At 32.3% G+C, this 12,899-nt stretch overlaps 1 protein-coding gene across 1 annotated transcript; it reads right to left on the reverse strand.

The window, feature by feature from the left end:
• Positions 1-807: 807 nt before the first annotated feature.
• On the reverse strand, positions 808-4,488 carry LOC132286003 (eukaryotic translation initiation factor 5A-like). The gene is made up of 5 exons (XM_059788255.1): positions 4,267-4,488; positions 2,280-2,402; positions 2,124-2,180; positions 1,749-1,823; positions 808-1,144 (listed from the first exon to the last, which is right to left on the reverse strand). The coding sequence occupies exons 1-5, from the start codon at positions 4,387-4,389 to the stop codon at positions 1,040-1,042; spliced, it is 483 nt and encodes a 160-aa protein (XP_059644238.1). The 5' UTR covers positions 4,390-4,488; the 3' UTR covers positions 808-1,039.
• Positions 4,489-12,899: the final 8,411 nt, after the last annotated feature.

A 12,899-nucleotide genomic window follows, 5' to 3' on the forward strand; every position in this document is an offset into this window, starting at 1 on the left:
TGCCCAACTATTTGGAGATGAATCCGAATCCCTCCTATGTTAGGGGATCCAGTGCACTATTTTGCGCACGGGAGGGAGCAACTCAGCTATATCACAGTACAACACAGTTATATCACAATGCAACACAATTACATTACAAAATGTAACACTCATGCAACAAATTTACATTGAATATACAACACTCACGGAACATATTACATCGTGTTGCAACATTATAACACCATTAAATCGAGAATTTAACACATTTACGTAGTTATTGCATTCCCGATTTAAAGTTATTGTATTCACAATTTAAAGTTTGTTACATGTAAAATTATTGCATTCAACATGGGACATATATGACTAAGGAGAGGATCCAGTTCATGCTAATCGATCTTCTCTGTATGGGATGTCCAACAGTATGCTGTTTGCTTCTAATTAAAAGATACAATAACAAAGGTTTGGTAACACGATGACATACTTTAGCATATATTGACCATAAAAATGGCTATTCCTATTCCTTTCTATTTCTCCATAGTGTCAATGTTGTCCATTCTCAGAACACTAATTTCTTTCCTGGACTTCTTTAGCCACTTCTAACTTCTCCACTTCTGCAACCATCTTATTCTGGAGAATTTGCTTCATGGTCACACTCGCGGGAACACACGACCCACCAAAATAAATAAATAAATAAAATCCACAGTACTCGAAATTCAGATCAGTATTGTTCTTATAAGACAAAAATCCACCCACAGCTACACGTTCAAATCAAAATCTCAAGGCAAAAATAAAAAAAAAAAAAAATCGAAATCTCAAGGAACCACGACATAGTCTCAATTTTTCTTTTTAATAAGTAACACAACATAGTCTTCGTTACAACCCAAAAATCCAAAAATATGCGAGAACAAGATATAGTAGTAGTCATATTGTAATGTACCATAAATTTGGAAATGAAAGATACAATAAGATATGTTTCAACTGCACAACTTACAGAACTTGTCCAAGGAGAGCTCATCATGCATGTGGTGAGCAGGCATCTAAATTCGAGATGCCTTCAGTTTTAGTTCTTTGGGCCGATGTCCTTCAGGGCACAGATCTGTTCTTCTCCCATGGCTGACATGACACTCACAACGAGGTCTTTCCCTTCGGCAAATCCATCTTTAATCTGAACACAAAAAGCACAACCGAATATATATATTAGACACAAGTAATGAACAAATAAGCTCTGTGGACTGAACAAATGTTCCACAATAACATTTTCACAGCACCATTCATCTTCATTCTTCAACCCTACTTTTTTATGCAGTCATCAAAAGCCTGTACAGTGAATTGTTTTTTGAAATATTCAGCATTGAGTCATACTTTTCCCCACTAATAAGTCTTTTTTGACAAATATTTTCACATTAGTTTGGAATCTATCAAATTTCCAGATTTACACTTTCCAATGTGTTTTTTCATTATTCGTTTCTTGACTGAATTTCCATTATAGACGAGTACAAGAAAAGGAAACGTTAACAGAAAGTTAGAGCTTGGTTGTTCCTTGCAAGAATTTTGATCATTGGGGAAGGGGAAAGCAAATTAAGGGCAAATACAGTGCAGGAGGCTCCTGCCATTGCGGGGTCTGGGAGGGTAAGATGTACGCAGCCTTACCTCCGCATGTGGAGAGGCTGTTTTCATGTTTCGAACCTATGACCTCTAAGTCACAATGGAAAAACTGATCCAAGTTCAAAATCAGTGCAAATATTATACCTACAGCTGCATAGATATACCTGGCCGAGCAGATTTTCATCGGTGGGAAGCCTCAAATCATCCTTGGTGTTTCCATTTTCTGTTAATAGACTCACCTGCAACAAAATTGAAGTTAATTTACTTCATAAATATCGCCAAACCAATACTTGAATCACCAACAAGTACCAATAATAATGAATACCATGCACTCCGAAAAGAAATATAGATAGTTTGTCAATGGCATGAGGTAAGCATATATCTCTCAACAAGGGTGAGATGCGAGTGTGCAGACACACACACACACTATATTATTGTGATGCTTTCTCCTTCAAAGGAATAGAAGCTTGACCTATTAAGGGTAGGGGATATTTTACTAAATATAAAGATTAGAAACTTTTCCTATTAAAATCACTTACAAAACCATCTTCAGATATATCAATTAGCTGATAGTCTGTACGGGTAACATGAGGAATCTGCAAAAAAAAAAAAAAAAAAAAAACACAGACACAATCTATGATAACACACAACACTCAAACTTTACAGGGAAATCGCAGATAAAAGAGGATTCACACATCGCAGTTGTGGGACGATGGAACAATATCTTCGAGTTTCTTGTTAGTGAATACATCAATCCCCACAAAGTGACATTTAGCGTGTCCATGCTTGCCAGTTTTGGAGGTGGAAACCTCTACAACCTGTTTCAACAATCCTCCAAAGTGATCACATGATAAATAAGTTATGTCTCAGTCTGTTTCGACAAAATTAACAGATCAAATTGAAGAAGCAGAGATTATCTGATGGATCAAAAGACAATGAACGAACGAATAAACAAAGCTACTCTATTTTTTACTACGAGCAGGACATTCTCCACCAATTATTTATAGTTGAGATTGATTTTGTGAGAATTAAGTAACATTTTTAGTACCTTTATGGTTGCTTCTACTTCATCACTTCAGTAGTCTGATTCAATTGTTATTAACCAAAACTTCATTCTGTTGTATCAAGTCGTTTGGAGTCCTCAAAGCGTTTTTGAGGCTGCAGCATTTCACTTTAAGACCTCATTTAAACGTTGAATGTCGTTATTGGCACATAAAAACTTTTCAACTCTTATCATTGAAGGATTATTTTACATCACATGTCCAAATTTCTCTCCAATTTCTCTAATTCCAATTTCCAATTAAAAAATGGAATACAAATTTCTATGTTACACCCAACACCTTTGCTTGTGCATTTTATAATATAAAATATTTACGTAAATCATGTTAAATAAAACTCATATCTCAATCTGCTACCAAAGAATGGGCAATTGATTTCTAATGGTCATGGACAAATCTAAGGTCCTATGATAACAAGAATGCAATAGATGTGCAGTTTCATTGTTTTTTTCCATTTTGTACAAACATCAGTTGTTTTAATCCCTTTTTCTCAGTTGAAAATTTAGAAAATTGCATACTGTTCCGTGAGTATAAAAGAAACACAATTATATCATACTACTTTAAACAGAAAGGAAACATTTGAAGGCTCTGTTTCTCCTACATTTCTTCTTCTTATTTATTATTTATTTATTTATTTTGAGCTTTTTGCCCTTTTCACAAGAAAAATTAAACTCGTTTTGTAAATTACTCAAAACAATAATTCTAACCATAAATCCAAGAGCACCAAAACAAGATAAAATATAATCATCCAAAAATTTGATACAGAAAAATACCCCAGAAAAGACACTTTTGACAAATTTCACAAAAAAAAAACGAATTTGGTACACAAGAAGATCCTTCCAAAGGGTACTGCGACTTTAACGGGTATTTTAAAGGGAACAATGGAGTAATGTTTTCATGTATTCTTGGCTAAACCTTATTTAATCCAATCAAAATTCCTTCAAACAAGCGATGTTCCTAATCATCATCCTTGCCTTAGTCTCATATGAATGAGGTTCGCCACATGAATTCTCTCTCTCCAATTTTTCCTATTAAATGTCATTTCCACATGAATTCTTCTCCAATCTTATCTATTAAAAGTCATTTCTCCTATTATGTAAAACCTTTTCGTCTCTTACCTTCTATTACAACTAGGCTTCTTCGCTTCACACACACCATGCAACAATAGATTAATTAACAAAAAAAAAACCCTTTCGTCGGATCAAAATTTTTATTACACAAAATCTCATATATGACGAAGACCAAAACAGACATATAAAACCCAAAAGCAAAATTTATTAGCAGGGAGAGAACGAAAGAAAAAAATATCAAATGATTGCAAGTAAAGAAACAATGATTCTTAGATCAACATAAAACGCCCAAAACAAAATTCAATGATCATAGAAATATTAAAAAAGGAAAAAAAGAAAAGACAGTCCATCATGATATATATTTACATGCACATGCAACATGACATTATGGTCTAAATTAGCATAAAAACCCCAAAATCACAACATCATTAACAGGCAAAGAGAGATTAGCAATGTACATTAATACAACAATCTGATAAGATCAAAACCAAGATTGTCGAACCCTAATCTATATTAATTAGATATACACATAATGCGTGTGTATATAGAGAGACCTTGCAGGGGCGATTTTTGATGACGATATAGCCGTTCTTGCGGATTGTACCAGCTTGTTGAGGGAAGGTCTTGGAGGCTCCAGAGTCGGCCTTGGATTCGAAATGATGCTCCTCGTCAGACATTCTCTCTCTATCTTCGATAAGAGTTTTTCCTCTTTCTCTCTCTAGGAACCAAAGGAAAGGAAAAGAGTAAGAGGAGAGAGAAACGCTGACGCAGAGACGACGAAGATGATTTACTATTCTTACCATTTGTCGTAATCCTGCGGTTTCGAAGTACATGCATCAATTATCTGATCGTGACCGTTGAATCTGATCTTATCTTTTGGCTTTTGAACGGTTTAGATATTTTTTTTCCCCTTTTCTGGAATTTGGATTTTAAAAAAGAAAAAAGAATTTGAATTGATTTGAAAATGAAAATTTATTTGTGTGCTCTAAATAAATTATTATTATTTAGTAGTTTAGTTAACAAAGCGCCTAATGTTTCGACTGGGTGTAATCTTGTTCGAGTTCTTTTCTTTTCTTTAATTTGTCATAAAGAAATTAAAAATTAATTAGGCACTCTACATGCCGCCTATAGATACAAAAATGTGTATTTGACTTGGAATGAAAGAAAATCTATGTAGTGGCTACAACTGGGACATCAAAACGCCCAATTTTTTTTCGTTAAACTGTTAATACTAGAAGGGTTGTTAACCACATCAAGTCCATCATTAGGGAGGATAACATAGTTATTACCTCTACAAATTATATTAAAAGTGAGATCGTTGACTTCTACAGAAACCTTCTTAAATGGAGGCAGTCTCCACCCCATAAATGTAAACCTTCTTGGTTCCCCAAATCTCCTCCTCCTGAATGGCAGAGCAATTTGCAAGAAGATGTAAGGTCGTAGGAGATTACAACAGCTCTCTTCTCCATGAAAGATGGGAACTAAAAGTCCTGGCCCAGATGGTTTTACTCCTTACTTGTTCAAGAAATGATGGGTTGTGGTTGGGAATGAGATCATTTATGCTATTCAGTCTAGTTTCAATTCTAGATGTATTCTCAAAGAAATGAACACCTCCTATCTTGCTCTAGCTCCCAAGAACTTAAATGCCTGATTACAGGCCTATAGCCTGCTGTAATACTCTTTGTAAGTGCATGACTAAAGTCATTGCTAATAGAATCAAACAAGTTGTCAACTACCTCATATCCCTTAACCAAGCAGACTTCACTCCTATCTGATAACATCCTGTTGGTGCAAGAGCTTCATATAGACTATCACAAGGATCTCCCTTATGTCGGAAAGACCTACGACACTATTAATTGGAATTATATCATTACTTGTCTTCGATCATGCCCTTCAATTCCCTCGGAGGAATGGATCTATATGTGTATCTCTACCCCTGCTTTTTCTGTGACTATCAATGGTGAGTTGTGTGGCTTTTTCAATAGCAATAGAGGCATCAGACACTGGGATCCTCTATCTCCTTTCGTTTTTGTTACTTGCATGGAATGATTGAATGGTCTATTTGCTGAGCAAGTTTGGAGATGTACGTTTGGATTCCGTTGGAGATGTGAGCAAGTGAACCCTATATACATTATTAATTATTGTCTCAACGCATGCATCTCTCTGGTATGATCATTTACTGTATGTAGAGGTCACAGAGTTGTCTATGAATCTGGAATCCCCAAAGAGGCTAAGGTTGCAGATATATTGTCTGACACAGGTTGGGTATGGCCTGATTTTCAGTCCAAAAACTTCAGGCATCAATAATTTTATTTAAGATTGAGCCTGAATCGAGTTGTCAGCAACCAAAACTCAAGTTCTACAAATTATGATCAATTTTTTAGTTTTTATTTTTTATTTTTTATTCTTTAAATCTTAATTTATGGTATATTACTCTTTTGAAGTTTAAGATAGTCAAATTAAGTATACTAAAAATTTTACTTCATCAAAATCCAAATACTATGAAATTGAACCATTTTTTTTATGAGATTTTAAAACACTCTAGATTGTAGAGTTTCAAATATTGTTTCCAATTTTTATTCATTTCAAACTAGACAAATCTTATTTTGGATCTAAATCCCATCAAGTCCCCTCATTCCAAACAAAAGGTTAGTCTACGTTTAGTAGAAGATGAAAAAGAGGAGGAAGCAAAGTAGGGATGCCGAGAGAGAGATGGAGAGTGGAATTCCCTCCCAACCAACCATTTTGCTTTCATCCAAATATACGCACAAGAGGAGAAAGAATAGTATTTGTCAAATAAAATTTAAATCCACATTATTAACTTCATTTAAATGTATTAGATTATACATTTAAGGGTTTATTAATTGGAAAAATTGAAATACTACTAAGAACCGTGACATACTAATTGAAATCTCAGGCCCATTACTTAAAAAGTAAGTTTTTAGACCATTAGATGTTTTAATATGGGACTCACTTTGATCCTATATGTAAAAAACTACATCTAACCTTATGAACTTGACTTTAACCTCGACTTCAATCTAAAAGAATAAAAATAAAATAAAATATTTTACCTAAAAAATATGTATACTTTCAGAGAAAATATTTTCCTTCAAAATAATACCCGAAGTCAAAGTAGTTTTTGTATACTTTGGGTTAGACAAATGAATATTTTTGGGCTGATTTGGTTGAACCTCTTTTGGGCTTACAAGTTTCAGATGTCTTGGCTGGGTCATGTTGGGCCTTTTTTTTTTTTTTTTTTTGCCCGGGGACCTAATGGTAGTTGGGCCATAGGGTATGCCTATGTTTTTTTTGTAAATTGTTTAGTCGATCAATTCTTTTTGTTATCACACATCATTGTCAAAAACAAAACAAAATATCATCCTTTCAATTTCTGCCCAATATGACAAATTTGGGGTCAATCAGGGACGGAGCAGGATTTTAGTTTTAGTTTAGGGGGCGCAAGAAAAAAAATCATTTAAGTAGAAGGGGAAAAATATGAAAAAAAAAGTAAAAAAATAACTACTTAAAAAGGAAAAAAATTAGAATTTATTTTAATAAGAACAATTTAACTTTTTTTTAAGAAATTTGAAGAGTAAATTAGAAAAAATTAAGAGAGAATTTTAAAAACTAATAATTTTAGAAGGGTATTATATAATTTATATATATATACATGTAAAATAAAAATAAAAAATAAAAAAGACGACTATATGTATAGTGAGTGGATCAGACCAGTGGGGCATCTGGCCCAGTCACTGACTCCGCCCTGGGTCAATCCAATCCAAGAACATCTTGAATAAACTGTTACATTGCGTTGTGAAATTTGAGAACAATGATAAATCTTTTGCCTTCTATTTTTCATTTCTCCATCTCAAAGTCTCACTTGTGGTTTGAATCAAACCCTCCTAATTTCTTGTCCTAGATTACCGCAACAACTATTCAAATACCAAATATTTATTGTGAATTGATTCTATTTTTATCTTCATGAAAATGTGCTTCGTCATTCTCTACATTATTATTTTCTTCTTATTTTTTGACCAACAATCTCTTCCAGAATGGTTTGGAATTTTGCATCTATACTGACATGAGGGGTCAGATTCATCTCTGAAAACTATTATGTCTTATCCACTGTATTGACTTTTTCTTTGACTTCTGTACTGAACCTCATGTCAGATTCATCTCTGAAAACTATTTTGTCTTATCCACTGTCTTGACTTCTGTATTGAACTCTTCTTTGCAGGGAGGGAGCTACAAATTTTGTTTAGGGGGGCGACATTGTAATAAATAAAAAAATTGAGGGGGACAATTTTAGAATTTAAAAATTTTATACATATAAAAATGAAATTATTTTAAAGTTGGGTGTGTGGAACATGCCCCTGGGCCTTAATTTAATTGGCTCTCTCCATGCTTTTTAAAAATGATCTTCGATCTTTTTCTAGCTCTAATATATAAGGTTGAGTTTTGTGAAGCTTGCTTTAACAGTGTAGCTCAAAGTGTATATCTTGCTATAAAATAAATAAATAAATAAATAAAATAAGGATACATCGATCTTGTTTATTGTCATAGGGTCGCATTTAGTGCTTTTCCTCCCATTGTTGGTATTCAATTTCAAGAATTTCTGACTTAACTTTTCAAGTTGCATGGAGCACGCTTTCAATTGTTTAATAGTAGAATGTACTTAGGCCCAATCTAAGTCACACACTCTTTTTAAATAGTTGTTTTCATGTTCTGAACGTACTTTTTACGTTATGCGCATGTTTTTATTCAAATTTTCATTGGTCATGACTTAATTCCGTTGCTCTTATACTCTTGCTTGCGAAGAAAAAAATAGAAGTGTTGTATGCATATAGAACGTATAACTTCTTATATGTTCTAAGAACTCACCAACATTTTAATTTTGAAGCAAATAATAATTTAAATAATATATACAAATTAGTTAAATGTGCAAAAAGACTAATGAAAGATTCAAACACTTTCTTTCTTCATCTTCTCCGTTTATATCGCTTGCATCACCATGGCCACTTGCACCTCCTCCCACCATGGCCCTCGCCACCACGGGTGACCATGATGAGTTTTCGTTTTCCCACTTCTCTCTATCTCTCTCTGTCATCTTCATTTCCTCATTGCCCTCTCTCTTTCTCTTTCTATATATATTGCAGCAAAACTTAGTTAGCCCCAACAAAACACAGTACTACTCTTTCTCTCTGTGCAGCCTTTAAGTTTAACCCGTATAGCAGAAACTATATATTCAAAATATTTGCACACATATATATAGACTTGTATATATCTATATAATTGTTACTGGATTTGTTATATTAGCAACTAGGTCATCATTGGTTAAAGAAAAATGAGTGGTGAGTCTGGTAACCATCAGAATTCAAAACCACAGAGCAGTTCCAACTCAATCTCATCATCTCCATTCTCACCCGGGTCAACTCAATACCCTCCAAACTCGATCCCGAACTCACCAAACCAGCCGAACTGTTGCAGTATCAATAAGCTCAAACTCAACTGCATTAGTTCAACAGTTCCGGCGAGACCAAGCCCAAACCGGAGGTCCGGCGATCTTCATTCCAACCTCAGTTCAGCATGCATCATTCAGACTCTGCAGTTCCTCTCATTCCGGAAAGGTCGCCGGACCTTGCAGCGGCGAGATCACTGCCCTTTTTCTGCCGAACAATCAGGTCACCGAAACACGACCTGGTGAGCACCATGGACGGCTCCCCATCCAGCTATGTTTAGTATAGTATATATTACTACATACATATATATGTATATAAACAATGATGTTTTTGGAATATTATATTTTTAACATACATTTTAATAAAATAATAACCTCAAGTCTTTTTTGTCACGTTATATACTCAAAATAAAAAATATAAGTATTATTTATTCAAAATATAAATATTAAGAGTTATTTTTCTCACGTAGTCCGATAATATGAAAAATTTACTTTTTGCTTAAAAGAAGTACTATCTCTTTAAAAAAAAAGAAATACAAAAATCACTTTAAAAAGTCATCATAGCAGTCTAAGTACACCGTCGCTAAGTCGAATAAGACAAAGATTACAAGCCCACTTGGCTGTAATTTTGGAAATATTTGCTTGACATAGTGAAGCTCGGCCTAAGCCTGGTTAGTCGTAAAGTGGACGTCCCCGCACTTTAGCCAAACACTAACAAAAATAATAAAAATAAAGTAAACGGAACCCAAGTCCAATTTGTCTTGGGGTGTGGTTTGGTAATTGCATTTTGATATGGTCGGGATTGAGTTGAAGATCAATAATCCGATCTCAAGTCACTTTGGCTTTCAGATTGTTGAATCGTTTCCATGTTGAAAGTTATGCATGAATTTTATTTTTATTTTTTGAAAAAAAAAAAAAAAATTGCTTTGAAGGTTTTTTCTTCGAAATATAAAAAGAAGTATTACTAACATAATCAAACAGACAAGCCTACCAATAGGACTAGAATCCTATGCTATAAATGGGTAATGCTGTAGTATAAATAATTTCATTTAAGGTATGCTTATTAAAAAGATAATTTAAGAGTGAAATAGAACAAAGACGTTAATGGTAAATTATTAAAAAATTAAAAATCAAAATATATTGTTTGCTATCTTTGGTCTCTTTCCAATCTTCCTCGCCAATCAAAATATACTTATTTTTGGTTCTTAAAATTAAATTGAACAAAATACTAGATTATATGGTTCATTATTGTTTAGCCTTCTTCCCCTAAATTGTCTTCTAGGTCGGGAGATCGCAATGGTTGACAAGTATATTTTGATTTATATTTTTCAAATAATTTACCACTAACGTGATTTAAATAATTAAATATAAATTTTAATCTTGTTCAACATGAATCTCAACACCTTAAATACATTGAATCTTGTTCTCAACACCTTAAATCAATTATATACATACATCTTTTAATTTTAACTTCTAAATCAATTGGATACACACTTTAATTTTGTTCTCAACATAATTTAATTTTTATTTCAACACTTTTTAATCTTATTCTTAACACTTTTAATCTTTATCTCAACACTATTTAATCTTGCTTTCAACACATTTTAATCTTATTCTCAACACCTTTAATCTTTACCTCAACACATTTTAATCTTGTTCGCAACACCTTTAATCTTTACCTCAACGCCATTCAATCTTATTCTCAATACCTTAGTTTAATCTTGTTATCAATAACTTTAACATTTACCTTAACCCCATTTAATCTTGCTCTCAACATATTTTAATCTTTATCTCAACATTTTTTAATCTTGTTCTCAATACCTTTAATCTTTACCTCAATGCCATTTAATCTTGCTCTCAACAAATTTTAATTTTGTTCTTAACACCTTTAATCTTTACCTCAACACCCTTTAATTATTACCTCAACGCCATTTAATCTTATTCTCAACACCTTAATTTAATCTTGTTATTAACAACTTTAATATTTACCTCAACCTCATTAAATCTTGCTCTCAACGCTTTTTAATTTTGTTCTTAACACCTTTAATCTTGTTATCAACGACTTTAATATTTACCTCAACCTCATTTAATCTTGCTTTCAACATATTTTAATCTTTATCTCAACACTTTTAAGTTTTACCTTAATGCCATTTAATCTTGCTCGATCTCAACACATTTTAATCTTATTTTTAACACCTTTAATCTTTACCTCAACGCCCTTTAATCTTTACCTCAACACCTTACTTTAATCTTTCTATCAATAACTTTAATATTTACCTCAATTTCATTTAATCTTACTCTCAATATTTTTTAATCTTTATCTTAACACTTTTTAATCTTATTCTTAATACCTTTAATCCTGTTATCAACAACTTTAATATTTACCTCAACCTTATTTAATCTTGCTCTCAACATATTTTAATCTTTATCTCAATACTTTTTAATCTTGCTCTCAACATCCTTAATCTTGTTATCAACACCTTTTAATCTTGTTATCAACAACTTTAATCTTTATTTCAATGCCATTTAATCTTACTCTTAGCACATTTTAATCTTATTCTTAACACCTTTATTTTTTACCTCAATGTCTCTCAAAAATTAAATGGCGTTAAGGTAAAGATTAAAATTTGTTAAGAGCGTTGAGGTAAAAATTAAAATGTGTTGAGAGTAAAATTAAATGCCATTGAGAACAAGATTAAAAGAGGTTGAGACCGTTGCGGTAAAGATTAAAATATATTAAGAATAAGATTAAAATGTTTTGAGATTATTGAAGTAAAGATTAAAAAGTGTTGAGAGCAAAATTAAATGTCATTGAGAATAAGATTAATCTTTACCTCGACGCTCTCAACACATTTTAATCTTTACCTCAACGCTCTCAATGACATTTAATTTAAAGATTTAAGTTGTTGAGAACAAAATTAAAAAGTGTTGGTAACAAGATTAAAAAGTGTTGAGATAAAGATTAAATTATGTTGATAACAAGATTAAATGAGGTTAAGGTAAATATTAAAGTTGTTGATAACAAGATTAAATTAAGGTGTTGAGAATAAGATTAAATGGCGTTGAAGTAATGGTTAAAGGGCGTTGAAGTAATGATTAAAGGGCGTTGAGGTAAAGATTAAATGTGTTAAGAACAAAATTAAAATGTGTTGAGAGTAAAATTAAATGGCGTTGAGATAAAGATTAAAGGTGTTGAGATAAATATTAAAATATGTTGAGAGCAAGATTAAATGAGGTTGAGATAAATGTTAAAATTGTTGATAACAAGATTAAATGTGTTGAGAAAAAGATTAAAAATTGTTGAGATAAAGATTAAATTATGTTGAGAACAAGATTAAATGAGGTCAAGGTAAATATTAAAGTTGTTGATAACAAGATTAAATTAAGGTGTTGAGAATAAGATTAAATAGCGTTAAGGTAATGATTAAAGGGTATTGAGGTGAAGATTAAAGGTGTTAAAAACAAAATTAAATTGTGTTGAGAGTAAGATTAAATGACGTTGAGGTAAAGATTAAAGGTGTTGAGAATAAGATTAAAAAGTGTTGAGATAAAGATTAAAATATGTTGATAGTAAAATTAAATGAGATTGAGGTAAATATTAAAGTTATTAATAACAAAATTAAATTAAGATGTTGAGAATAAGATTAAATGACGTTGAGGTAAAGATTAAAGGAAGTTGAGGTAAAGATTAAAATTATTGAGAACAAAATTAAAATGTGTTGAGGTAAA

Source organism: Cornus florida, unplaced genomic scaffold, assembly GCF_030987335.1.
Source record: "Cornus florida cultivar Cherokee Brave unplaced genomic scaffold, ASM3098733v1 CherokeeBrave_3.0.0_Hap2_Chr11, whole genome shotgun sequence".
Classification (NCBI taxonomy): Eukaryota; Viridiplantae; Streptophyta; class Magnoliopsida; order Cornales; family Cornaceae; genus Cornus; species Cornus florida.

Excerpts from the sequence above, each read along its gene's own strand:
- LOC132286003 (XM_059788255.1), bottom strand. The coding sequence starts at position 4,389 with ATGTCTGACGAGGAGCATCATTTCGAATCCAAGGCCGACTCTGGAGCC. Across the intron at positions 2,403-4,266 it reads TCAAAAATCGCCCCTGCAAG|GTTGTAGAGGTTTCCACCTC; the intron begins GTCTCTCTATAT and ends TTGTTGAAACAG. Across the intron at positions 1,824-2,123 it reads ATATATCTGAAGATGGTTTT|GTGAGTCTATTAACAGAAAA; the intron begins GTAAGTGATTTT and ends ATTTTGTTGCAG.